This window comes from Zootoca vivipara, chromosome 8 (assembly GCF_963506605.1).
Source record: "Zootoca vivipara chromosome 8, rZooViv1.1, whole genome shotgun sequence".
Lineage (NCBI taxonomy): Eukaryota > Metazoa > Chordata > Lepidosauria > Squamata > Lacertidae > Zootoca > Zootoca vivipara.
Genome location: NC_083283.1, coordinates 5,357,912 through 5,382,157, shown reverse-complemented (window position 1 = coordinate 5,382,157; position 24,246 = coordinate 5,357,912). Strand labels below are relative to the sequence as shown.

Genomic DNA, 24,246 nt, shown 5'->3' with positions numbered 1-24,246 from the left:
TTTTTTTATTTTGTTTCGACTACATCAGACCAACATGGCTACCTACCTGTAACATAATATTATGGGAACTGAAGTCTAAAAAGGAGGGAAAACCTGAGGACACCCCCCCCCAGCTGTTGGGACAACTCCCATTATCCCTGACCATTGAGGCTCATGGGTGTTGGAGAAACTAATATCAACGCACATTCCTACACAACCAAATATAAAAGGGATGGACCGGGTCTGTGGGTACCCCAATTGCAAGGTGATTGGGGTGGTTCAGGTAAGGTTCTCATGTTTCTGAGACAGATCTCACAGTTAACAAGGCGCCTCAAGGCAGACCAGGGACTCTCCAAATTTCTGTGTGGCTGATTCCTTTGACCTAAGGTTACCAGATGTCCCTGTTTCCTGGGAGATAATCCCCAGATTTACAAATCAGTACCCATACAAAATCCATTGAAGTTGAAAAGTGTCCCTGGATTCATTGAAAAAAATCTGGTAACCTTACTTTGACCCAGATTCAGCATTCTCTGACTGCCAGCATAAGAGCTGTTACACTAGCATAAGGGTGAGAATAATGTTTTTTCAATATATTGCACCAGTGAAAGCTTGCTTTGCAGCAGGTCTATTCTGCCTTGGCCAGACTCCACCTGGAGTCCTGTGTCCAATTCTGGGCACCAGAGTTTAAGAAGGACATTGACAAGCTGGAACGTGTGCAGAGGAGGGTGACCACGATGATAAGGGTCTGGAAACCAAGTCTTATGAAGAACAGGTGAGAGACTTGGGTTTGTTTAGCCTGGAAAAGAGGAGATTGAGATAGGATAGTCATCTTCAAACATCTAAAAGGCTGTTACATGGAAGATGAGCCAAGCTTGCCTTCTCCTGCTGTGTAGGAGAGGAGCTGAGCCAATGGCTTCAAATTAAACATCAGGTCCTCAGGAGAGCAGGTTACTTGATTGGGGGGGGGAGTTATCTTCTCCACCACAGTCTTTTCTGAGATTCCAAGATTCCTGCATTGCTGGGGGGGGGGGGGACGGGACGGGACACTAGATGACCCTCAGGGTCCCTTCCAGCTCTAAGATTCTATTAGCTTCTGGATCGTTCAGTTGGTAGAGCATAAGACTCCTGATCTCAGGGTCATGGGTTTGAGCCCCACCTTGGGCAAAAGATTCCTGCATTGCAGAGGGTTCGACCAGATGACCCTCATGGCCCCTTCCAACTGTACAGTTCTGTAATTGGTATTGTATCCTCGCAAGTGATAAAATGCTCTGCCTGCACAACTGAAGGCAGCAATGCTTCTACATAATAGATGCTGGAAACCACAGGCCAGTTTCCCACAGGCATCTGGTTGGCCACTGTGAGAAAAGGATGCTGGACTAGATGGGCCATTGGTCTGATCCAGCAAGGTTTTCTTGTGTTCTTAGGAACCGCAGCCATTCTGTGGACCTTCCGCCGATGCTGTCCATATCTCCATATGGTATGGAGATTTTTTCATCCTCTTCCAGCAGCATCGGTCGCCATTTCTCCTGGCCTTTTGCTTGCCATAACCATTTGCCTGCTTTTACTGGGAGCAGAAGGCACTGTTTGACTTTCAAAACAACCCCATCACCTGTGACTGTGCCGCAGAGATATTACAAGCACATCTTCAGCTTTGTGCCTGTTTCCCAACCTGACAGAAACAACCTTGTTTGTTTGTTTTTACGGCCCAGTTCCATTTCAAAGAAGCTGAATGCGTTTTGAAAACTCCCCGTTGTATTTTTGTTGTCCAGATGGCTGAAGGGGTATTATGGCTCTCTTCCCCATAAACTCTATGTTTCCCTACAAACATTAACACTACAATATCTGCTCCCCCTCCCCGTCTGAAGAAGAGCCATTAAACAGTAGACAGAAGCAGGTATCACTGCTGCAGGCCTGAAGATGCTCTTAAAGTGCTTTGCTTTGTCCTTAAAATGTATGCTGGAACGAGGTTGCCTCGAGAAATAAATTACAATAAAAAAATATCCCTTGATGCCTGGGGTTTGCTGGCAGCCCCGAGATGCACTTTAGTTAGAAATGGAGCCTTTTCAGCTGTGAAATGCCCTTTAACGTTCCGTATGATGTGTAGGGCTGGATAATAACGAACTGCCTGACTCCGTGCCAGTTGGATCTCACATCCCTGGGGGGCAGTGCTCCCCATTCTAGTTCAAATATTGCAGCAAAGCAAGCTATTGAGGGCAAGAAACATGATTAGTAGAGCAAAGGGCTAGATGGAAGCTGGAACCTTTCCGGTTGACTGAGATGCAGAGACCAGCTAAATTTGGCTTCTGTTATTGGAGGAACAATGGTTCGTTGGCACATGTCGGGAATGAAACATATAGGAACAGAGGGAGCTGCCTTACACTGAATCAGGCCCCTGATCTGTTTAGTATGATTTTTTTTTCACCGTGAAATGGAGAATGCCTGTGTGTATTGCTTTAAGGGTTTAACTGGAAGATTCCACTGAAGCTAAAAAAGAGAGCAAAGGGAGTTCTCTAAACACCTAGATGGGTTGGTAATTAACTATTCTTGTTCTCTGCTAGCCAACACGTGAGTGTTTAACTTTAGATCACATGAAGGTATTGAGTTGCAAATTGCCATCTTGGGGAGTTGGTCTTTGGTCTTTTGTTTCCAGCCAGAGTGGAAATAAGATGTGAATTACTCACTCAAGGAGCAAAGAGTTTTTATCTCAGTCCTATTCAAAGTTATTTTTAAGATGCTGAGCCTGTGCTGGATGTGACGATCTTATGGAATTGTTTGAATGTATCATTTACTGTTTTTTTGTTCTGTTTTGCAGAAAGTTCTGCAAGTAAAGCTTTGAATCAAACTTTTGAGCCTGGACAAGGTTTTATTCCAAAAGGAGTAAGTTTTTATGTAACAAGTTGCTTCATGCTCTGCTGTATCAATGTGTGCAATATGTTCTGCTTACCTCAGTATTGTCTACATTGACTGGCAGCGGCTACCACCACTGTCAAGAGTCAATATGCCCCTGAATGCCAGTTGCTGGGAATCACAACTGGGAAGACTGTGGTTGCACTCAGGTACTATTTTGGGGCTTTCCATAGACAGCTGGCTGGTCACTGTGAGAATAGGATCCAGCAGGACCCTTCTTATGGAGAAATGCTCCACCACTGAACCATGGAAGAGCACACATGGATGCTTTAGCTGAGATTCCTGCATTGCAAGGGGGGTTGGACTAGATGACCCTTGGGTACCTTCTAACTCTTAAGATTCTATGATTCTACAGAAACACACTGGAGGTAGGATAACCCTGTTGCTCAGGGAGGGTCACATTCCAAACAGGATGCCTGTATAACACTCCCTGCCTAGGATGGTCTAATGACCATCTGACCATCCCACAGTGGCCAACAAATGGAAAAACCCCAGAAGCAAGATCTGAGTACAAGGACACTTTCCCCTCCTGTGGTTCTCATCGACTGGTATTCAGAAGCATTGCTGCCTCCACATGTGCAGGCAAAGCCAAGCCATCATGGCTGGTAGCCACCAATAGCCCTCTCCTCCATGAATCTGTCCAATCCTCTTTCAAAGCAAAGAGGTTGCTCTCCATTTGCGATGCAAGGCAATGCCCCGCAGGGACTATGTGACAAAGCACACAGAGATGGCTCTGCTGCACAGAGCATGTGGCAGAGAAAGTGCGCCCGGGAGGAGAATCGTTTCTAAGAAAGTGACAGTTAAAGAATTTCCTTTTTAAAAAATCGGTTGAAATTAACATAGCAGAATCTCCCAGATTTACCACGACAGTGTAATTTGTCCAAGGGACAGGTGAAAAACATGGGGGGGGGCCCCCTCTGGGGATGAGGATGATTACTAGCTCATTTTAGGTTCCAGGGGAGCTTCTGGGTGTTCCTGGAGCAGAAATGTCCAACTCTTATTAGAGCTTTTCGGTCCCTGCTGTTGTGTAGTAGATAAGAGTTTCACCACAGTCCCAAATAAGCAATCAGTTCTTCTGAGGCAGGAGAAAAGTAGCAACCTAACCCGGGTTCTGCACCAAGAAGGGCTGGATTCTGCATCCTGAGTTGATTGTTCAGATCGATGCCTTTCCATTGATTATGCAGAATTCATTCTCCCTCTCGCAATTGACTAGTGTAGGGTAATGACATTGTTTAGACACTTTCTCCTCCTTATGCTTAAAGTGCTTACACTTCTGGTAGAGACCTGGAGAATGAATGTGGCCCTCCAAGTCTTTCTATCTGGCCCCTGGGACTCTCCTCAAGCCACGCCCCCTCTCCCCAGACTACATCCCTTACTGGGCCTCTTTCATGAGAGCCAGTGTGGTGTAGTGGTTAAGAGCGGTAGACTCCTAATCTGGGGAACCGGGTTCGTGTCTCTGCTCCTCCACATGCAGCTGCTGGGTGACCTTGGGCTAGTCACACTTCTCTGAAGTCTCTCAGCCCCACTCACCTCACAGGGTGTCTGTTGTGGGGGAGGAGGGGAAAGGAGATTGTTTGCTGCTTTGAGACTCCTTCGGGTAGTGATAAAGCGGGATAAAGCGGGATATCAAATCCAAACTCTTCTCCTCCTCCTCCTCCTCCTCCTCCTCCTCCTCCTCCTCCTCCTCCTCCTCCTCCTCCTTCTTCTTCTTCTTCTTCTTCTTCTTCTTCTTCTTCTTCTTCTTCACGCTTGAAGGGTTTGGCAAGGCTGGGGTGCATCCTTGAACCCCAATAATACCCCCCCAGTCCTACGGTGGGACTGCCAACAAATATTCAAATTCTGGACAACCGTTTTCCAAGCAATGTTCGCAATGCCCAAACATCCCATTTCAACTTCATTGCAGCTTTCAACGGGGTGATCAGCTGAAAGGTTTAGCTCTCAGGAACTCTTGGCATGGGAGCTGGTGGCTGCCGGAACCTCAACAGTCTGCAAATGGAAAACCTCATAGATGTGTGACTTTGGCATAAAAATCTGTGGAGTTTAGCATTAGCTGGGAAAAGCAACATCTCATAAATTGCATGTTGCCCTGCAAAAATTCTATGCCATTTGGTGGTGTTTTATCATACTGTATGCACAACAAAGACAGACGCACAGGACGTTCTCTCCATGGCACAATGTGAAATTCTGATTTCCTAATGCTCCTTAAGTACTCTGCTTACCTGGTGTTAAGTCGTGTGTGTGTGTGTGTGTGTGTGTGTGTGTTCCATAAAATCAAAGGATTGTAGAATTGCAGTGTTGGAAGGCACCCCAAGGGTCCAAAAACCCTGTAGTGTAATTTGCACGTATTATTTTTGATTTGTTTGCTTTGCTTCAATGGAAATTTCAAAAAAAGAAAACGAAACAAGACTAAGAAGTTGACCCATAAGGATGACAGTTCTCCTTAAAGAAATAAATATATAAATGCAAACATGGGCTTGACGTGACTTTAGCTTCCCCTCCCCTGCCAGTAAATGACCTCCCAGGCACCTCGAGGGAGGGTGGGTGGGCAGGCAATGAAATGAAGGGGTCCCTTTCCTCCCACACGTTCCCCCAGCTTCCTTCCAAGCAAAGAGCCTTTGCCTCCGCTGTCTGCTGTGACAAACGAGGGAGCCATCAGCCGTGATTATGAGCTGCAGTCTAACTTTGCGAGCTTCTGCTCTTGTGTCCTCCCCACCCCTTCGTCTTCCTTCGGAGGGGTCCTTCTGTGCAAGGTTAAGCTTCCCAGACCCCACTTAATCGCCCAGAGATGCACGCACATCCAATCTGGTCTATCCAAATGAGCCTCCATAGACGGGTGTCACTTATCTGGAAAGCTTTCAGACAAGGAAGGAAGGAGGAGGAGGAGGAAGAAGAAGAAGAAGAAGGGGGAGGGGGGGAGAGAGAACTTTTAAATTCAGAAGAGAACAACATGTCAACATTCCTTAAACCATGATAAATGTAGCAAAAGCATCCCACTTGTTCCAAGCGGTGGTGAGTGATGGTGATTTATGAGCGTGGAGATTTTTCTAAAGCAAGTGGTTTTCAGGGAAGAAAGAAAGGTCACCGTAAGTTAGGCCTTACATAGCTTATCTTGTTTCCCCCGGCAGCCTGCAATTCCCTCTGAAGTAGTCGGTGTCAGATTACCTTGTCTTCCTTGGGAGAACCACCATTAATAACAATCATCATTGTGATAACGAAGAAAAGATATACACACACCCCATTTCCCCCCCAAATGTATTGTGCTTGGGGCCTTCTGACACCCACACATAGATAAAAGCAATGCATCGTGGAGTGGGAACACAGAAGCGGCATACTGACCCCAAAAGATGATGAAGAGCAAATCAAGGAACCCAAAGGCAGGGAATAAAATCTTCTGTGAAGGAGGATGTTCAGGCTGTGACAACTTCATGGGCTGGGGAGGAAACATCTGGAACACTCTCAGTTCCTGTCCAGTCGCAGCATCAGTCTCTGGAGTTTGTAGTCTGAGGAGATTAAGGGGTTAAGGGGTGATATGATAGCCATGTTCAAATATATAAAAGGATGTCATATAGAGGAGGGAGAAAGGTTGTTTTCTGCTGCTCCAGAGAAGCGGACACGGAGCAATGGATTCAAACTACAAGAAAGAAGATTCCACCTAAACATTAGAAAGAACTTCCTGACAGTAAGAGCTGTTCGGCAGTGGAATTTGCTACCAAGGAGCGTGGTGGAGTCTCCTTCTTTGGAGGTCTTTAAGCAGAGGCTTGACAGGCATATGTCAAGAATGCTTTGATGGTGTTTTCTGCTCGGCAGGGGGTTGGACTGGATGGCCCTTGTGGTCTCTTCCAACTCTACGAATCTATGATTCTATGAGATGGGGCCTGCAAAATTCCAGGTTGGCTTTGTCAACTTCTCACGACTCTTTAACTCTGTTGTGCTCCAGTGCGTGGCCTCAGGGGACGAGGTCCCAAGTGGTAACATCCCACCAAGGAGATCACGGATGAAGGTGCTGCAGTCAAAACAAACTAGGGTCAAGCACGGAAAAACAAACAAACAGGGGCAAGGTCAAACAGCAGCCCAATATCAACACCAGAAGGCACAGCTCAGCCAGGAGGAGAGATGAGAACGGCGAGATGGATATCTGAGCTGTTTCCAGAGGCTAGAAGTCTCAAGAGGAAGACCTTACATATTTTGGCCTCCCAGACCACACTCTTAACTAGAGCTGTTGGTGAAGGAGTTTCAGGTATGACAAACTCACAAGGAGATTCCAGACTCATGAGGTTTATGTTGACTCTGGGTCCGGAGACGCATGATAATCCCTCACTCTTTGGCTTGGACTTTTTGGTGTCAGTGTTCTTGAAGACTGACATATCTCAGGGTCTTTTGCTGGATCTCCCTCTAGACATCCCCTCAAGGGGATCCTCAGTTCCAGGGAACTAAGTTCCAAAAGATGTTAGCAGTCTCAAAGGCTGTCCACCCTTTCAAGAGGGTCTGTGTAAATATGGAATTCACATCTACTGTATGTGCCTTCAGGGTCTCCCCCACCCCTGAAAACTGGCTGTTTTTGGCGTTCTTTTTGCAGGGGGAAGCAGATCAGTCCTCTGAGTGGAGGATTAGCTTCGAATCTCACAAAAGAACTTCATGCTATTTACCATCAGCTGACAAAATGTCCACATTTAGCCTTTGGCCCAGTCAGATCTGTCTGCCATTAAAACCGCCATCACTTCCTGTCCTGGGCAATTGCTTCCCAGGAAAGAGGGGGATAAAAATAAATAAATCAGGAGTGCAGCCATTAGTACTTACAAAGCAGAGAGGCTGCATAAATGGGAATCCGTCAGTCTAGGTTTAAATAGTTAATTACCAGCATTATAGCGTCTCCTTAGCAGCGTTAGTGTTATAATAAATGTAACGTATCTTCCTGCCAGAAGGCTGGACCCATAATGGATTGCTTTGTTGATGGTCTTGAATAGCTTGCTAATATTGATTGGAGAGAGAGAGAGAGAAAGAATACTGGCAGCCTCCTCAATTGACTCTAAAAATAGCAAAACACGGGCATTGCAACAATGCAAAAATTGGACTCCTAGGCTCAGTGATAAGCATGGGAACAAATTTGCCTCCCCTTAATTTACAGCCGAAAAGCGCTTTATATCATACAATATAAAGCGGATTGTGGTAGGGCTGTTAAGAAATTTAGCTTAGGGTTTGGTTTGTGTAAGGCCACAGCTCATGCTGAGTAATGGGGGGCGTGCGTATGCAAATCCCTGGGATCTGATTGGTTGTTGGGGCCCCTCTTAAAGCTGCGTCCACCATTTTCTAGTCACATTTTTGCCTGGCGTTTGAATCGGTCACACTGATTTGGACCTGGCAAGGAGTTCTCGACTGCGTTCTGGTTGTATCTACTCTATTTACTTCTCTTTCGCTCTTAATTTGTTTGATTTATTTGGGTTTGAACTGTGCTTTAATCCCCCCCCGCTCGAATTTCCTAATCGTTTTGTTCCCGGTTTCCCTCCCTAACCTTCCCCCCTCCCCTGTTTATCCCCCTCCCCACTTGCTTTGGGCCCCACTAACGGCCCGGACTCGGCTGGCGTGGGCACTTTCTTTTGGGAGGCTTTATCTGCATTTGCTTGTTTTGTTTGATTGGTCCGGGGGGGGGGCCTTCCCTGGGAGCCGGCGCGCGTGGCCTCGCGGCTGTTGTCGGCTTTTGCAGCCATTTCGGCGGCTGAGCGCCTGCGTGCTGTGCGTCCCTGCTTGGGCGGCTGTTGTCGCCGCGCCCAGGCGTTCCGGCAGGGGGGGGCGTTTGTCTTGAATCGCGTGGAGGCCGCGATCCCGCCGTGCCCGCCGGCGTGGACTGTTAATTCGCTGAGGGCTATTTGGCGGAGGGCCGGGGGAGCGGAGCCTGCGTCTTAAGACGCGCCTGAGGCCCCCACCTTTTTTCCTGTGAGCGGGCCGCTTCCGTTGCGTTCCTCGCCCGGCCAGGCGCTTTCAAGCGCAAGGCCCTTGCCCCGCTTGGAGGCGTCGGCGGCCGGTGTCCCTCCTGCGGCCTTGCGGCGTCCTCCACGCCTGTGCGCGGAAGCCCACCCCGCCGGGCCTCGCTTTGTCTGGCCTGCTGGGGCGCGGCGAGGAAAGCAAGCTCGCGCCCGCCATTTTGGGTGCCGGAGGCTTTTCGCGCGGCCTCAGCTGCTCGCCATTCAGGCGCTGCTTGGGTTCCTGCACCACTATTGCTTGGCGGCCTGGGGGGTGGTGGTTTTGGTATAAGGTTCATAGGAGGGGGTGCCTCGGTGTGCTGCCCTTGGGGTGCTTGGGTGTGTGGCCCCTTTAACAGGGGCGGAAGGAAGAAATTTGAGCCTTGCTGTGCAGTCACAGGAAATCAGTGGGGCTGCGTTTTCTGGAGGCCTGAGTTCCTCCCACTGGCCTTAGGCTAGCGCTGCCATCTAGTGGCTGGAGGGTCTTATTACGCCCTCCAATTTTAGTTGCTGTCTCCTTACTGCTGACTGCATAGCTTGGTTCATAGCTATTTGAATCTATTGGTGATTGATTGGCTTAATTGTCTATTATTGCTATTATTATTATTATTATTATTATTATTATTATTATTGACTGATTAGTTAATTTACTTTATCTGAAGGAGTTTGGCTGTGGCCTGCCCGCTTTCCTACCCTCCTTCTTAGGGGGTTGGGCACGTGGGGGGCCCTGCCTACCCCAGCCTGCAAGGTGAAATTCTTTGATTCGTGGGGCGTTTTTTACTAGGGGCCTTGCTGTTGCTGTGGGCCTTACATTTAGTTGAATAGGCCACAATTTGGGGGGGGGGGTTGGTGGCATTGCCTAGTGGTTAGAGGTAGTTGTGAGCACTACTGCGTAATTTTCTCGATTGTTGCTTGTTCTTTGCAGTTCCTTAAATTTTCATGATGGCATCCCACCCATCCGCTTCAGGAAAATCTAAGAGGGTCATTAAGGGCGCTTCACAAAGGCTGCGTTCGCCATCCTCGCATGCTGCAGGTCGCGTGGAAGCCTTCATCGCTAGCATTGCGGGTGACCCACAGGCCCTGGCCCAGCTTGGATCTGGGCTTGATGCCTTATTACAGAACCCGGCCACTCATTCTGCCCCTTCGACCTCTGCTGGTTTACCCCTGGAGGCCGGGCAGGGGGCGGCAGCCACGGCTATGCCTCCGGGCCTGCAAGGCCCAGACCCTCTTTCTGCCCCCTCTACCTCTGCAGGTGTATCCCTGGACCCTGGGCAAGCTATGGTGGCGGCGTCGCAGCCTCTGTTCCCCATGGCAACCATTCGGGAACTGCCGGAGACCACGTCTGGGCCAGCTGACACGTCGGATGACGAGTTCGTGGGGCCTTCTGGCGTGCTGATGCCGAATGCCTCTTCCACTCCTATGGTGGCGCCGGCGCCCCCTCCCGTCAAACGACGAAGTGAGGGGAAGCAGCCTCGGCGCACCAGGAGGAGGAGGCAGGCCAAGGGCAGAGTAAGTGGGCAAGGGCAGGGAGGGCGGACGGGGGCCTCCTCTAATGTTGTTGTCTCACCCGTTGCTCCATCCCAGACTCTTGCCGTCGCCTCGCGGTCCGAGGTGCTTTCATCAGCATCCGGCGAGGAGGCCCTCCCGGTGCCGGCTAGAGTGTCGAGTGGTGGAAAGCGTCGTCACAAAAGTCGTTCCAGGAGGCGGGCAAAGAGGCGCAGGGACGATACCTCGACCTCGACCACCTCAGGTTCGTCCTCCAGCTCCGAGGGTTCTGATCACTCTATGGGGCTGTACTGGGCTTACGGGGAAGTGGATTCTGGGCTTCCTCGTTGGGCCTGGGCTCGTCGAGCGAATTCCCATCGTGCTCGTTACGGAGCTGTTCAAGAATGTCTCGAAGGAGAGTTGGTCCCAGAGACCACGGTTTCTACCAACAGCACTAGGGATATTATTCCGGGCAGTCACCTGTCCTCTAAATTGAGGTCTAGGATATTGGATGGTAAATATGTAGACATTTTCGATTTAGCTCCACCAGAGGATGTGGTCCCTGAACAAGGAAAGGCCCTCGTTAGTACCAAGAAGAAGGGCAGGGATAGAAAAGTGGAGCGGACTTTCGAGCGTTGGCTCGATTGTTATCAAGTTTTTTCCGGGGTAGTCGTAGCGGCATATCCCCGCAGGGCTCTACACCTTATCGTATATCAGTCCATCGTAAGGTCAGCATATAACATGGCGGGGGAAGCGGCCGCAATCGCTTACGATGAACGATTTCGTAGGCGGGCGGCAAACATCGACACCGCCCGCTTTGACAGGAAGGACTTGGACCTTTGGACCACATATGTGGCTCCGTCGGTTTCCCGAAAACCCGCCGAGCAGCAAAAGTCTAAGACCCAGCCTTTTAAGGCGGCACCAAAATTGCGCTGCTGGGATTTCAATAAAGGACTGTGTCAGCGCCCGCAGTGTATTTATGCGCACACTTGTGACCGGTGTGGCGGTAACCACCCGGTGGTTAACTGCTATGCGGGCCGGCGGCCCTTTCGTGGCGGTCGGGGAGGATTCCGGCAGGCACCAAGGGGTTCTGCCCCTGCCCTCCCCGCTCCCCCCGCAGCCTCCACATCAAAATGAATTGCTTCAGTTAGCTTTTTCTCCCATTAAGTTACCGGCCCTTAAACACTGGTTAGCATCCTATCCCAATATTAAAGCGGCTGCATATCTTCGGGATGGTTTCTCCTTCGGTTTCCGGATTCCGATAGCTTTGGCTCCCCTGGCTAGGAATCCTAGGAACCAGAAGTCAGTGAGAGAGATGCACGAGGTCGCAAGCCGGAAGGTTAATAAAGAAATAGCGCTCCAGCGCATGGCTGGTCCTTTTGCGTCTCCGCCTTTTCCCAATCTGCATCTCTCTCCCTTGGGAATCGTCCCCAAAAAGGCTCCGGGTGAGTTTCGGCTCATTCATAATTTGTCTCACCCTAGGGACACGTCCGTGAATGACGTGATCCCTCCGGAGCTTTGTACGGTAAAATACGCTTCTCTCGACCAGGCGATTAAAATGATCAGAAAGTGTGGGCCGGGGGCCTTGTTGGCAAAATGTGATATCGAATCGGCTTTTCGATTATTACCAATTCATCCACTTGATTTTTGGTTGCTGGGCTTTCAGTTTGAAGGCGCCTATTATTTTGATAAGGCCATGCCAATGGGCTGCTCCGTAGCCTGTGCGGCCTTCGAGTGCTTTAGTACGTTTTTGGAATGGGCCCTTCGCACTAAGACCGGATTAACGGGGGTCACTCATTATTTGGATGATTTTTTAATGGTTTCTGCGGCCGATACGGGTGACTGTGTCACCCTGCTACAGGCCTTTAACGACCTTACCAATGAGCTGGGTGTGCCCCTCGCAGCGGATAAGACTGAAGGCCCAGCTACCAGGCTCACGTACCTGGGTATCCTTTTGGATACCGTTAACCAGACTTCCAGCTTACCTATGGAGAAGATCACCACGCTTCGACGGGTGATAGAGGAAATGCTGGTGCCGGAAAAGGTGACGCTTCGCCAGCTGCAATCGTTGCTGGGTCACTTTAATTTTGCCTGTAAAGTTGTGTCACCCGGTCGCCCCTTTTGTGCGCGTTTGAACAAACGCACCGTTGGTCTGCGTCGGCCTCATCACCGGGTGCGCTTATCGCAGGGTGAGAAGGCTGACATGAGGATGTGGCTGGTATTCCTGGAGGAATACAATGGGGTATCCTTGTGGCAGGATGTTTTAAACCTGCACAACGATTTCCAAGTGCACTCCGATGCAGCGGGTTCCCTGGGATTTGGTTTGTTTTGGAATGGCAGGTGGTGCGCTCAAAGATGGCCCCCTGCTTGGCAGGACACTGAAATCACGCGGGATTTAACTTTTCTTGAGTTCTTTCCTATAGCAGTTGCAGTCCATATTTGGGTTGACGACTTCAAGGACCGCCGCGTATGCTTTTGGTCAGATAACCAGGCTGTGGTGACTGTCCTTGCGAAACAATCTTCTAAGTCAACTCGGGTATCGGCTCTGCTGCGGGCATTCGTGCTGCAGTGCCTGCGTTTTAACATTATTTTCTCAGCGCGTTTTGTCCCGGGCGTGGCCAACGATATAGCTGACGCTTTGTCACGATTTCAGATGGAGCGCTTCAGGTCCCTGGTTCCAGACGCACAACATCAGCCGGAGATTTTCCCGGATCGTCTTTGGAACCTTGGCAGCTGCTAGTCTTGCAGGGAGTAGCTGCTTCTGTTTCCCCCTCTACCCTGCGGGCTTATCAGAAAGCTTGGACTGACTTTTTAACTTTTCGCAGTCAGTCGCTCGCGGTGGAGAGAGCGGCCCGCCTCTCTTCTTCCCAGGTGCTTCAATATTTGGCACACCTGTTTCACCTGGGAAGGGCTGCCAGGACCATAAAGCTCCAGTCTGTGGCCATTTCATTTTTCTCGAAATTGTTTTTTAATAGGGACCCTTGCGCCAAATTCGTGGTGCGTAAGGCCATGGAGGGATGGGGCAGGCTTTGGCCTCCCCGTTCCCCTACCAGGAACCCAATTTCTTTTGACCTTCTCACTAAAATGAGATTGAAGCTTAGGGTGGTGTGTTGGTCTAAATATGAGGCCCGTTTGTTTTCGGCCGCTTTCTCAGTAGCCTTTTTTGGCGCATTGAGAATTGGTGAAATTGTAGTGGGTCAAATGCGTCAGGGGGTGCCAGGGGGTTTGCTACTCCAGGACATACGCCTGTCACCAACTGAATTGTTAATCACGATTCGGAGTTCCAAGACCGACCAGGCTGGTAAAGGAGCAGTAATGCGACTGCCTGCCACGGGGCAGACGGGCCCCTGCCCGGTTAAGGACGTAGCCAAATTCTTGGCGGAAAGGCCAGCTGGGGAGGGCCCCTTGTTTGTGCATCAGGATGGTAACCCGATGACTAGGCTGCAATTTACTAGAGTTATGAGGAAGGTGATAGCGGCATGCGGTTGTGTGGCCGCTAATTACGCTCCTCATTCCTTTCGCATTGGGGCCGCCACTACGGCGGCCCACTGGGGTCTCTCGGTTGATGCTATTAAGGATTTGGGCAGGTGGAAATCTGCAGCGTATAGATCTTATGTTCGGAAGCGCTCCTAACTTTGTCGTTTGTTTTCCAATGTTTCTCCAGGGCTCGCGGACGTGCACATATGGATGGTGGGACATTCCATAGTCCATTGGGCAGGCCTTCGCGCTGGCCAGACGCCATTGGGTCCTCGACTTGGCCTTCCATCCAACATCCAAGTGACCTGGATGGGCAAGAGGGGCATGCGCTGGGGGGAGCTTCTCCCTTTGCTGCGGCGCAAAGCCCTCTTGCTCGGGTGCCCGTCCGCCCTGGTGATCCAGCTGGGGGAAAATGACATCCCCGCGGTTGACCCGTTATCTCTTCGCCTGGCTATCCTACGAGATTTGTTGGAGATAAGGACTTGGTTCCCTGATACCGTCGTTTTTTGGTCCCAAATGTTGCAGAGGATGCAATGGCGGGGTGACATTCCTCCTCTGGCTGGGGAAAGAGCCAGAAAAAGGGTTAACAGCGCAGCATCCAAACGGGTGTACGAAATCGGGGGGAGTTTGATTCGACATCCCGAAATTAATGTTAGAGCCCCGCTTTTATATCGGGATGATGGGGTTCACTTGTCCCCTGATGGGTATGACATTTGGCTGCGTGATGTGTCTGAGGGTTTAAAAAGTTGGTTAGGTCTCTGAGTGTTGGCGGCAAGCCAGGGCTGGCTTGATTGGCGGTTAGGCTTTTGGTTGGTTAATCGGTTGGTAGAGGGGGTGGCACACGGATGCCTACCCTCACCTCCGTTTGCTCCATATAGAAGTATTCCGTTAAAGGAATCTCGGGGCTTACACTCTTGTCCTTACCATCCCGCCATTGGCGGGAATGGTGGGCCCAATTTTTAAGAGCAAGAGCCTTGAGGAACATTCTTGGTGAAGGTGAGGAGGGAATGACTGGGCGCAGCCACCTCCTCACTCCCAGGTATGTTTACTTGACTTCCATTCGGAAGTCGGAGCAGGAACTGTCCAAGCGGACAGTGGTGAGTCCTGTCCTATGGTGACAGCTGAGGTGAGTCCTGCCACGTGGGGCAGATGAGGTGAGTCCTGTCCTAAGGGGACAGCTGATTGAGTCCTGTCCTAGATGGACAGATGGGGATAGTCCTTCTTTAGGAAGGACGAGTGAATAACCAAAAGCCTAAGCCAACACTCGGATTAAAATTGTGTAATTAATAAAGTTGTGGCCCTAAATTATTTGCCAAAAACCAAACCATAATTCTGTTGTCAGTTGTGAGTTATTTAAGGTAATTTTCTGGGAAGCCTCGACACACAAAGCGCTTTATATCATACAATATAAAGCGGATTGTGGTAGGGCTGTTAAGAAATTTAGCTTAGGGTTTGGTTTGTGTAAGGCCACAGCTCATGCTGAGTAATGGGGGGCGTGCGTATGCAAATCCCTGGGATCTGATTGGTTGTTGGGGCCCCTCTTAAAGCTGCGTCCACCATTTTCTAGTCACATTTTTGCCTGGCGTTTGAACCCCTCCCACCCGCCCTTTCTTTCTTGCAGGTTAGCACGACATTGCTATTGCCTTCGGGGCCGCCTGTATTCAGGGGTCAGTAGGAATTTTTCCAATTGGCTGATTGGCTTTGCCTCTTGGTTTTCGCCTACTGCGCTAGCAAATTGTCACAACTTGTTAGGTTGGCGGTTAGGCTTTTGGTTGGTTAATCGGTTGGTAGAGGGGGTGGCACACGGATGCCTACCCTCACCTCCGTTTGCTCCATATAGAAGTATTCCGTTAAAGGAATCTCGGGGCTTACACTCTTGTCCTTACCATCCCGCCATTGGCGGGAATGGTGGGCCCAATTTTTAAGAGCAAGAGCCTTGAGGAACATTCTTGGTGAAGGTGAGGAGGGAATGACTGGGCGCAGCCACCTCCTCACTCCCAGGTATGTTTACTTGACTTCCATTCGGAAGTCGGAGCAGGAACTGTCCAAGCGGACAGTGGTGAGTCCTGTCCTATGGTGACAGCTGAGGTGAGTCCTGCCACGTGGGGCAGATGAGGTGAGTCCTGTCCTAAGGGGACAGCTGATTGAGTCCTGTCCTAGATGGACAGATGGGGATAGTCCTTCTTTAGGAAGGACGAGTGAATAACCAAAAGCCTAAGCCAACACTCGGATTAAAATTGTGTAATTAATAAAGTTGTGGCCCTAAATTATTTGCCAAAAACCAAACCATAATTCTGTTGTCAGTTGTGAGTTATTTAAGGTAATTTTCTGGGAAGCCTCGACACACAAGGGATCTTTCTTTTGAGAGGAGGCAGAAATCATGGCAAAAATGCAACCCAGCCCTCTTTTAAGTTTGGTGAGGAGGAGTTCAGCATTTGGTACGTTCTGAATTTTGAGATCCAACCCAATCTGTGTATATTTTTATGGGGGCAGTGACTAAACGGCTTACTTTGTTTGCATGTTGTTGTTTGTGTGCATGCATGCTGTTGAACACATGCAGAACGGGAGAATTAATCCCAGCCTTGCGCTGATAGACGAGAGCCCCGCAGTAATTTAAAAACAAAAAAATAAATAAGCAATGCTGCTTTAGAAAAGGCAAACAGACAATTATCTGACTCCTAGAGAAGGTCTGCCAGCGTCGCAGCCATAACCATAGCAACTAGACCAGGGGTCTCCTACCTCCCAATAGCTGACATAGCATGGCATTCAAGGAACAACACTCACTTCTCGACATTGAGTTGCTATTCTCCTGTCCCCCTGCCCCCAATAAACATAGAGGCCAGATTGCCCGGACTCAAAGAGTTAGCACATAATAGTCTTATTTTATCCTGATTATATCTCACAAACCTGTGAGGCTGAAGCAACACTTCACTGAGGAGTTCCCCCGGTGTGTTTTCAGGTCTCTTTCAAGAGAAGGGTATGGGGGTAGAGAGGCTGGCAGCAACACAGCCCGCAAATGTGCAAATTGGCCCCTGAGAGCCTGCTTGGAGAGAATTCCTGATGCATCTCAGTGGCATCACTCGCAGGAGCCAAAGGCGATTAATAGGAGGTGTTGCCTTGCAGTTATTGCAGTTCTCTGTTGTAATCCTGATTGGAACGTGAGACCAGAGGTTGTAGCTTTAAGCATTCAACCTTCCAAGGAACAGGCCATTTCAAGTTTCCCGGGACATTCTGCCGATGACCTTACAGTCTCTATCCCTTAGCAAAAAAAGAGGAAACAATGCAAGTGAGAAGCTGCTGAGATGGAGTCATTTGCAAATGTGCCACTGTGGACTCAACAGAAACAGGGAGCAGCTAGCTCACGGTACAAAATAAATGTCCACCTGCAGGGGTTTTTAGATTATCATTTCCATCTTTGCTGTGCAGATTTATCACAAATAGTAAAAGTCTGCAATGGGTCACACTCATTCTGATTGGAACCTCATAATGCAATTCTACAAATCTATGGACTCTATTTCATCTTCTTCTTTGTGTCTTATCTTACTCTGTGCACTTGTAATTTTGTACTTTTTATTTTTCAATAAAGAATATAAAATTTGAAAAATAAGAAAGCCAACCAAGGAGTCACAAAAATTGCTGGCGATGCAGCTGCGGCTGGCACTACTGCAGCAGCTAGACGAGTGACTGATAGTGGCTGCCGAGACCATAGAAAGACCTACATTGGATTCCAGTATGTTTCCGAGCACAATTCAGTGTTGGTGCTGACCTTTAAAGTCCTAAACGGCCTCGGCCCAGAAGACCTGAAGGAGCATCTCCACCCCCCATCATTCAGCCTGGACACTGAGATCCAGCGCCGAGGGCCTTCTGGCAGTTCCCTCCCTGCAAGGTTACAGTGAACCAGGCAGAGGGCCTTCTCGGTAGTGGCATCTGCCCTGTGGAACACCTTCCCGTCAGATGTCAAGGAAATAAGCAACTATCTGACTTTTAGAAGACATCTGAAGGCAGCCCTGTTTAGGGAAGTTCTTAATGTTTGATGTTTTATTGTGTTTTTAACATTGTGTTGGCATCTGCCCAGAGCTGCTGGGGAAACTCAGCCTGATGGGTGGGATATAAATAATAATAATAATAAATACTACTACTACTACTACTACTACTACTAATACTACTACTAATAATAATTGCTTGCACTTTTTCACAACTGCACCTGTTATCACTCCTGTTTTCCCAAAGGAAAAGGGTTCCTAGTTCTGAGCACAAGAGCATATTTGCCTGCTGTGGCTCCAACTGGAGAGGCAGAGCTGCCAACAACAAACAACAACAACAACAACAACAACAACAACAACATTATTTATACCCTGCCCATCTTGCTCCAGCAACTTTGGGCAGTGTCAGAGGTTCTTGTGGCTACTCTTGAGTAACAACGCTCCACACCTGCTTGTCTTTAAGGCGTTTTTATTGTGCATCTTATTTACAGTGCAAAGAATCTGGAAAACATGTCTGCTTAGTCCGAGTCAGAACCTCGCAATGGCTTCTTTCTGTTTCGCGCCCAACATAACAGCTTGGGAACCCCAAAGCCCCTCCCTCTCGCCCTACGGGGTGCCGTGCGCCTCAATTCAGGAGTCGGGGGGGGGGAGGGCCATCCTTCTGACTGCTCTCCTGTCATTTCCTCCCCAGCTGCTTCCTTCTCTACTCGGTGTTGAGGCTCTTTCATGCTGTCAGAGCCTCTTCCCTCCCTCTCTACTTCCTGATTCCTGTAATCTGATCCACTACTGGACTTGCTGCTCTGAGAGGAACTCGACCTGATTGGGGGGGGGCTGTTCCCTATAAGCCCTCCCCCTTACAGGCAGCTTCCAGCACAAAGAAAACAATCAAATCAGGTATCAAATCAGTAGGTTGTCCCTCTGTGGGTAGCTCTTCTCGCTGTCTTTTCACTAGTGCACATTTCACTGTTGGTTTAGGAAACTTAAGCAGAAACTGTTTCCAGGGCCGAGGATGCTAGAGGTGATATGCCCAAAGTCACGAAGGTGCCTGGAGAACCTGCAGAAAGCTGCCTTTCCTGACCTCACACACATGGCAGGGAAACCACAAATCTCAGCAGGTGGATCCGAGAGAGCTTGTTAACAGAAGGACTGATACATCCTTGTCTTCCATAAACGCAGTTTCAACAATGAGTCCATAAGTCACTTTGGAGGTCAATTCTGGATCCTGGGGACATTGGTTTCTGGGCGGGAGTTGGTCACAGTAACAGTTTGCCAAGCGTGCCTTCCTCTTAGCACGTTTCTCCCTTTCGTCCTGAGTCTGAGTGTCTTCAAAGCCCACCTTTGGTAAAGGCTGTTCTCCAACTGGAGCGCTCGCAGGCCAGTGATTCCCGGTTGTCGGTGTTTATACTACATTTTTTAAAGATTTGCCTTGAGACATCTTTAAACCTCTTTTGTTGGCCACCAGCATTGCACTTTCCATTTTTAAGTTCTGAATAGAGTAGTTGCTTTGGAAGACGATCATCAGGCATCCGCACAACATGGCCAGTCCAATGAAGTTGATGTTGAAGAATCATTGCTTCAACACTGGTGATCTTTGCTTCTTCTGGTCATTACTGCCTCTTCTGGGAAACGAGTTCCATCATTTAACTATGCACTGCATGAAGAAAGATTTCCAGACCTTCCAAGTGTTCCTGTTTTCCAGGGACCTCCCTGATTTAGAGAAGCTCTCCCAGTTTCTGATTTTATCCCGGAATGTCCCACTTTTCCTTAGGGTATGGTAGGATGTCCCTATTTTCATTGGAGAAATGTTGGAGGGTTTGGAGTTACCCGACCCTGGAGCTGTCAGAAGGCAATCCTGTATAGGGAAGCTTTTTTTAAAAAATGTATTAATATGTTTTAATATCTGTTGGAAGCTGCCCAGAGTGGCCGGGGCAACCCAGTAAGAGGTGTGGGGTATAAATAGTAAAATGATAATTATGGAATGGGACTTTCCTATTTTCATTGGATAAATGTTGGAGGGTATGGACTTCATGTGTCCTTGTCAGGCTGCCAGAACCAACATTTGTCAGAACCATTTACCTCTTCATTTAGCAGCACAGGCCAGGCCTGGAGCCGATCTGCTTGCTTTTTTAGTAGTCCTTGAGAACTTGTAGTGCTCTGGCAGGCAAATAAGTATGTATTCAATCACCAGGCAGCACTTATCTTTTGCAATACAAAACACCCAACAAATTCAGTCACCAGAGGTTTGTTTGTTTTTTGTTTGTTTTTTAAGGAAGATTGCCACATGTACTATTGGTTTGAGATAAGGAAATGGAAATCTATAGGCCCTGTTAACATTTTTATTCTGCACGGTGTCATGTGTGTTAACAAATACTTATTCTATTCCCATTTTCCCCCTTTTGTACTCTGCTGCAGCAGGCATAAATGATGCATGGATATTAACTTATCCAACAAGAGGTACTTACTGATCAAGCCAAAGGGGCCTGCTTTTTTGCACTCTCTCCACGAATGCTGTGGTTTTAGCTTAAGCGTTTCCTTCTGCACTGACGTCTCTTTCCGTGCTTGCAATATATTTGTCCTGAATTTATTATGGCGCTCCTCGAACAACAGTGTCAAAGTGCCTCACTGGGTTATGCCTTTTTGGCAGAGATTTATGGGTGGTAATTATGTGCGGCGTGCATAACGGAAAATCTAAAATCAATTGCGCACTTTACGTTTTTTACTGTGTGCTTATTAATTTCAATTTCCCCCCTCTCTCCCTTGGAGGGGGCATTTAATTGATGTGCTGTGCATTGTAAATGTGGGATGCATGACAAATCTTTTGGAAGCAGATAGGGACATATTGACCACCCCCAAAACAGCAAGGAAATATGGAATAACCGATGATATGAGTAGCAATTTTCTCCTTGGAGAGGTGATCCTATACCCCAGATTTGCTAGTTCCATCTAGTCTTTGAATCCCTCATTTTCAAAATGCATATGGAATAACGATGGAACTGCCTTTCAGGATTCATACATGGGTGTTTGCCTTGCCTCTTATGAGAAATCATTATGAAATGCACAACTAATTAACTACTGTGGATATCCCCATGGCCATTTTCACCTTGTGTGTCACGGGATCCTCTGGTTCTATGGGGTGTGGCATGGTTTGTCAGACCCAGGAGGTGGTGGAGGAGGAAGCAGTAGAAACAGAGTGGTGTGTTGCTTGAAGTCTGCTCATCGGGGATGGAGGTGCTCCCCTCCAGGTGTTGCAGAAGGTGAAGCACACCTACTGGCTCTCTCCATTGCCCGTCCTGCAGAGTGCAGAGCAGGGGCGTACCCAGGACCAAAACTAGGGGGGGCAAGAGAGGGGAAGAGAGAGGGAAGGAGGGAGGGAGGGAAGAGAGAGAAGGAAGGAAGGAAAGAAGGAAGGGGTGGGGGGGAGAGAGAGAGAGAGAGAGAGAGAGAGAGGGAAGGAAGGAAGGAAGGGGTGGGAGAGAGAGAAGGGAGGGAGGGAGAGAGAGAGAGAAAAAAGGAAGAATGAAAGAGGGGAGGGGAGGAAGGATGGAGCACACATCCGCACTACCCCCCCCCCCCAGCTCATGCTGCTCCTCCCCCCTCCCATGTTACTGTTGCTGGCTGCAGCCATGGAGGCGGGGAAAACAGCCTGATTTCAGGCTGCTTCTCGCCCTCCCCACGTTCCTGTCGCTGGCTGCAGCCGTGGAGGGGGCGAAAACAGCCCAATTTCCATAACCCGCAGTGACTTTTCCCCTTCAGTTTTCGGAGGGAAAAAGTGCAGGTTATGGTCTGTAAAATACAGTATATATTTTTTTGCTTCTGGGGGGGCAGCTGCCCCCCTGCCCCTCGCTTGGTACGCCATGGTGCAGAGCCCCACTGGGGGAGGGGCTTTGACCAGCCCATGGTAGGGGCTGAAAAGGAAGAGGTGGAGCTGGATGGAGCAGATGCTGAATCACTGAATACTTCTGCTGAACATTGCTGGAGAGAAGGAATGGCCTGCTTGCAGCAATAACCTCCCACCCCAGCAGCAGTTTTCAATGGCTGAATTGCCTGACCTGCTGCTACCGCTAAGCCTCTGAGCAACTTGGACACCTGACTTTTCCCCTAGTATCTACCAACTGGAATGCATGCCTAATTCTTCATTTATTGATTCATTTTCTGCTGTGCATCGTTTCTACAAACCTGTATCTTAATTCTGGGTTTTAATATATATATATTTTAAAAAAACACCCCCAAAATCTTCAGTTTCTTAAAATAATGAATGGTGGTGCAGCAACTAAAAGTTGTCAATAAATATGTACATAATTTTAAATTTAAAATGGAAAATAATACTTTGCAGTTAAAAAACACACAACATAAATGGAAACTACAGCATGGCAGTACTATTATACAAATGATGATCAATGATCCCTTTTTTTATGGGAGGGGGCCATCCTTGTCCAGGTTGCAGCAGGGAAAAGTGTTTCTTTTACTGCACAACCGAGACAACTGCCTGGATGTAACAATATATATGTCCAGGAGGTAATGGATGATGCTTAGAGAACTTCTCATATAATAACACATCAAGGGGATTCAGTATTTTGAATAAAGATAAGATAAACTGTAGCATGTGATGGCTGCTTTCCTGCATCTGCAAACAGCAGGATATCACCGGAGCAATTGCTCAGATAATGTGCTGGCATTTCAGGGCTCTCGGATTCTGCCCCCCCATGTTCCCCAGCCTCCCTATTTCATGTATGCTTCCCCACACTTCAAGCACCTGGACTCGATTAACAAGATGCGAGAAGGATTGTTGCCACACACTTCTACGGCTCTGCTTTCCCTTGGAAAGGAAAAAAAATATGACCGCGCGCATAGTTCTCGGCAATCCTTGATTGAAGATAGTAAACTCGCATATCAATCAGCCACTTGTTAACCATTGCTTTCTGCCTCTGAGTCAGATGAGTTGTAAAATAATTAGCTGCGGGGTTTCTTAGGCACGGTGCCTAAGATATCTGGTGGACACCCATCTTGGTGTCCACCAGATATTTTGGACCACAATGCCCATCATCCATGACCACTGCCCAAGCTGTCTTGGGCTGATGGGAATTGTAGTCCCAAGCACTAGCTTGAGCAGGCATCCCCAAACTGTGGCCCTCCAGATGTTTTGGCCTATAACTCCCATGATCCCTAGCTAACAGGACCAGTGGTCAGGGAAGATGGGAATTGTAGTCCAAAACATCTGGAGGGCTGAAGTCTGGGGATGCCTGAGCTTGAGAGATGAGCATTTAGGGCAGGCATAGGCCAACTCGGCCCTGAAGATGTTTTGGGACTACAATTCCCATCATCCCTGACCACTGGTCCTGTTAGCTAGGGATGATGGGAGTTGTAGTCCCAAAACATCTAGAGGGCCGAGTTTGCCTATGCCTGATTTAGAGTCTCAGCATCACTTCGCACGGGTGCTTGGTGTGCTCTGAGTCTCTCTGCGGATGCTCAGACACTGCCCTGTTCGTTGGTGCTGCAGGCTTGGGGGAAAGAATGGCTTTTGGAAATGCTATAATTAATCTGTTTCGGAAAGGGTTATAGCCAGGTGTGGAGGCAGCGATGCTTCTGAATACCAGTTGCTGGAAACCACAAGAGGGGAGAGGGCTCTTGTGCTCATATCCTGCTTATGGGTTTCCCATAGTGGGGAGCTACGGTAGTTGGCCATTGTGAGAACAGGATGATGGGCTAGATGAGCCTTTGGTCTGATCCAGGAGCCTCTTCTTCTGTTCTTATGTTCAAATACTTCTATATCACACAAACACACAGACACACACACACAGCTCAATCAGGTGGTCTTTTCTTGAACATTCATCTTGATTTGTTTGCACAAATCTTTCATGAAGGTCAGGCAATATCCAGTCTTTATTGAGCAATTATTCGTGTGTGTGTGTGTGTGTGTGTGTGTGTGTGTGTGTGTTCAGGGTCGTCTTAAGGTCATCGGGTGCCCTGGTGCAGGGATCCCTCGGGCGCGCCCCCCACTCTTAAAAAAAAGGAAAATTCTTACCTGGTGTGCCAGGCGGTGGGAGCCTCACGGCGGCCCCCGCACCTCACAGCAGGGCCGTGCTGTGCCGGAGGCCGCCTGCCTGTCCAATGCTGCCGGATTGAGTGGGGGAGGGGGCGCCGCTGCTGCACGTGGACTTCCTCCCTTCTCCCAGCGGAGCGGGGTGCCTGGGCAGGCCGGGCCACGGTGGGTTCCTTCCTGCCAACAGGGCGCTGAGTTTCATTGGTAGAGGTGCTGCCATGTGGCGTCACCTCTACCAATGAAACGCAGCGCCGGGGTGAGGGATGACCCTGGCACTGCAGAGCGGAACAGGGTCCTAGTGCCCCTGTTCTGCTCGCTTCCCTCCCTGCTCTCGCGGCGCGGCTGGTGGAGGGAAAAGGGAGGCCTCCGCAAAGCTCCCCCACTTGCTGGGGCGCCCCTCAGTGCCCCCTGATCGCCC

The 24,246-nt window shown here is 49.1% G+C and overlaps 1 protein-coding gene across 1 annotated transcript; it reads left to right on the top strand.

The window, feature by feature from the left end:
* Positions 1-10,146: 10,146 nt before the first annotated feature.
* On the top strand, positions 10,147-16,147 carry LOC132592531 (uncharacterized). Its single transcript, XM_060277566.1, has 3 exons — positions 10,147-10,352; positions 10,428-10,593; positions 13,993-16,147. The coding sequence occupies exons 1-3, from the start codon at positions 10,152-10,154 to the stop codon at positions 14,565-14,567; spliced, it is 942 nt and encodes a 313-aa protein (XP_060133549.1). The 5' UTR covers positions 10,147-10,151; the 3' UTR covers positions 14,568-16,147.
* Positions 16,148-24,246: the final 8,099 nt, after the last annotated feature.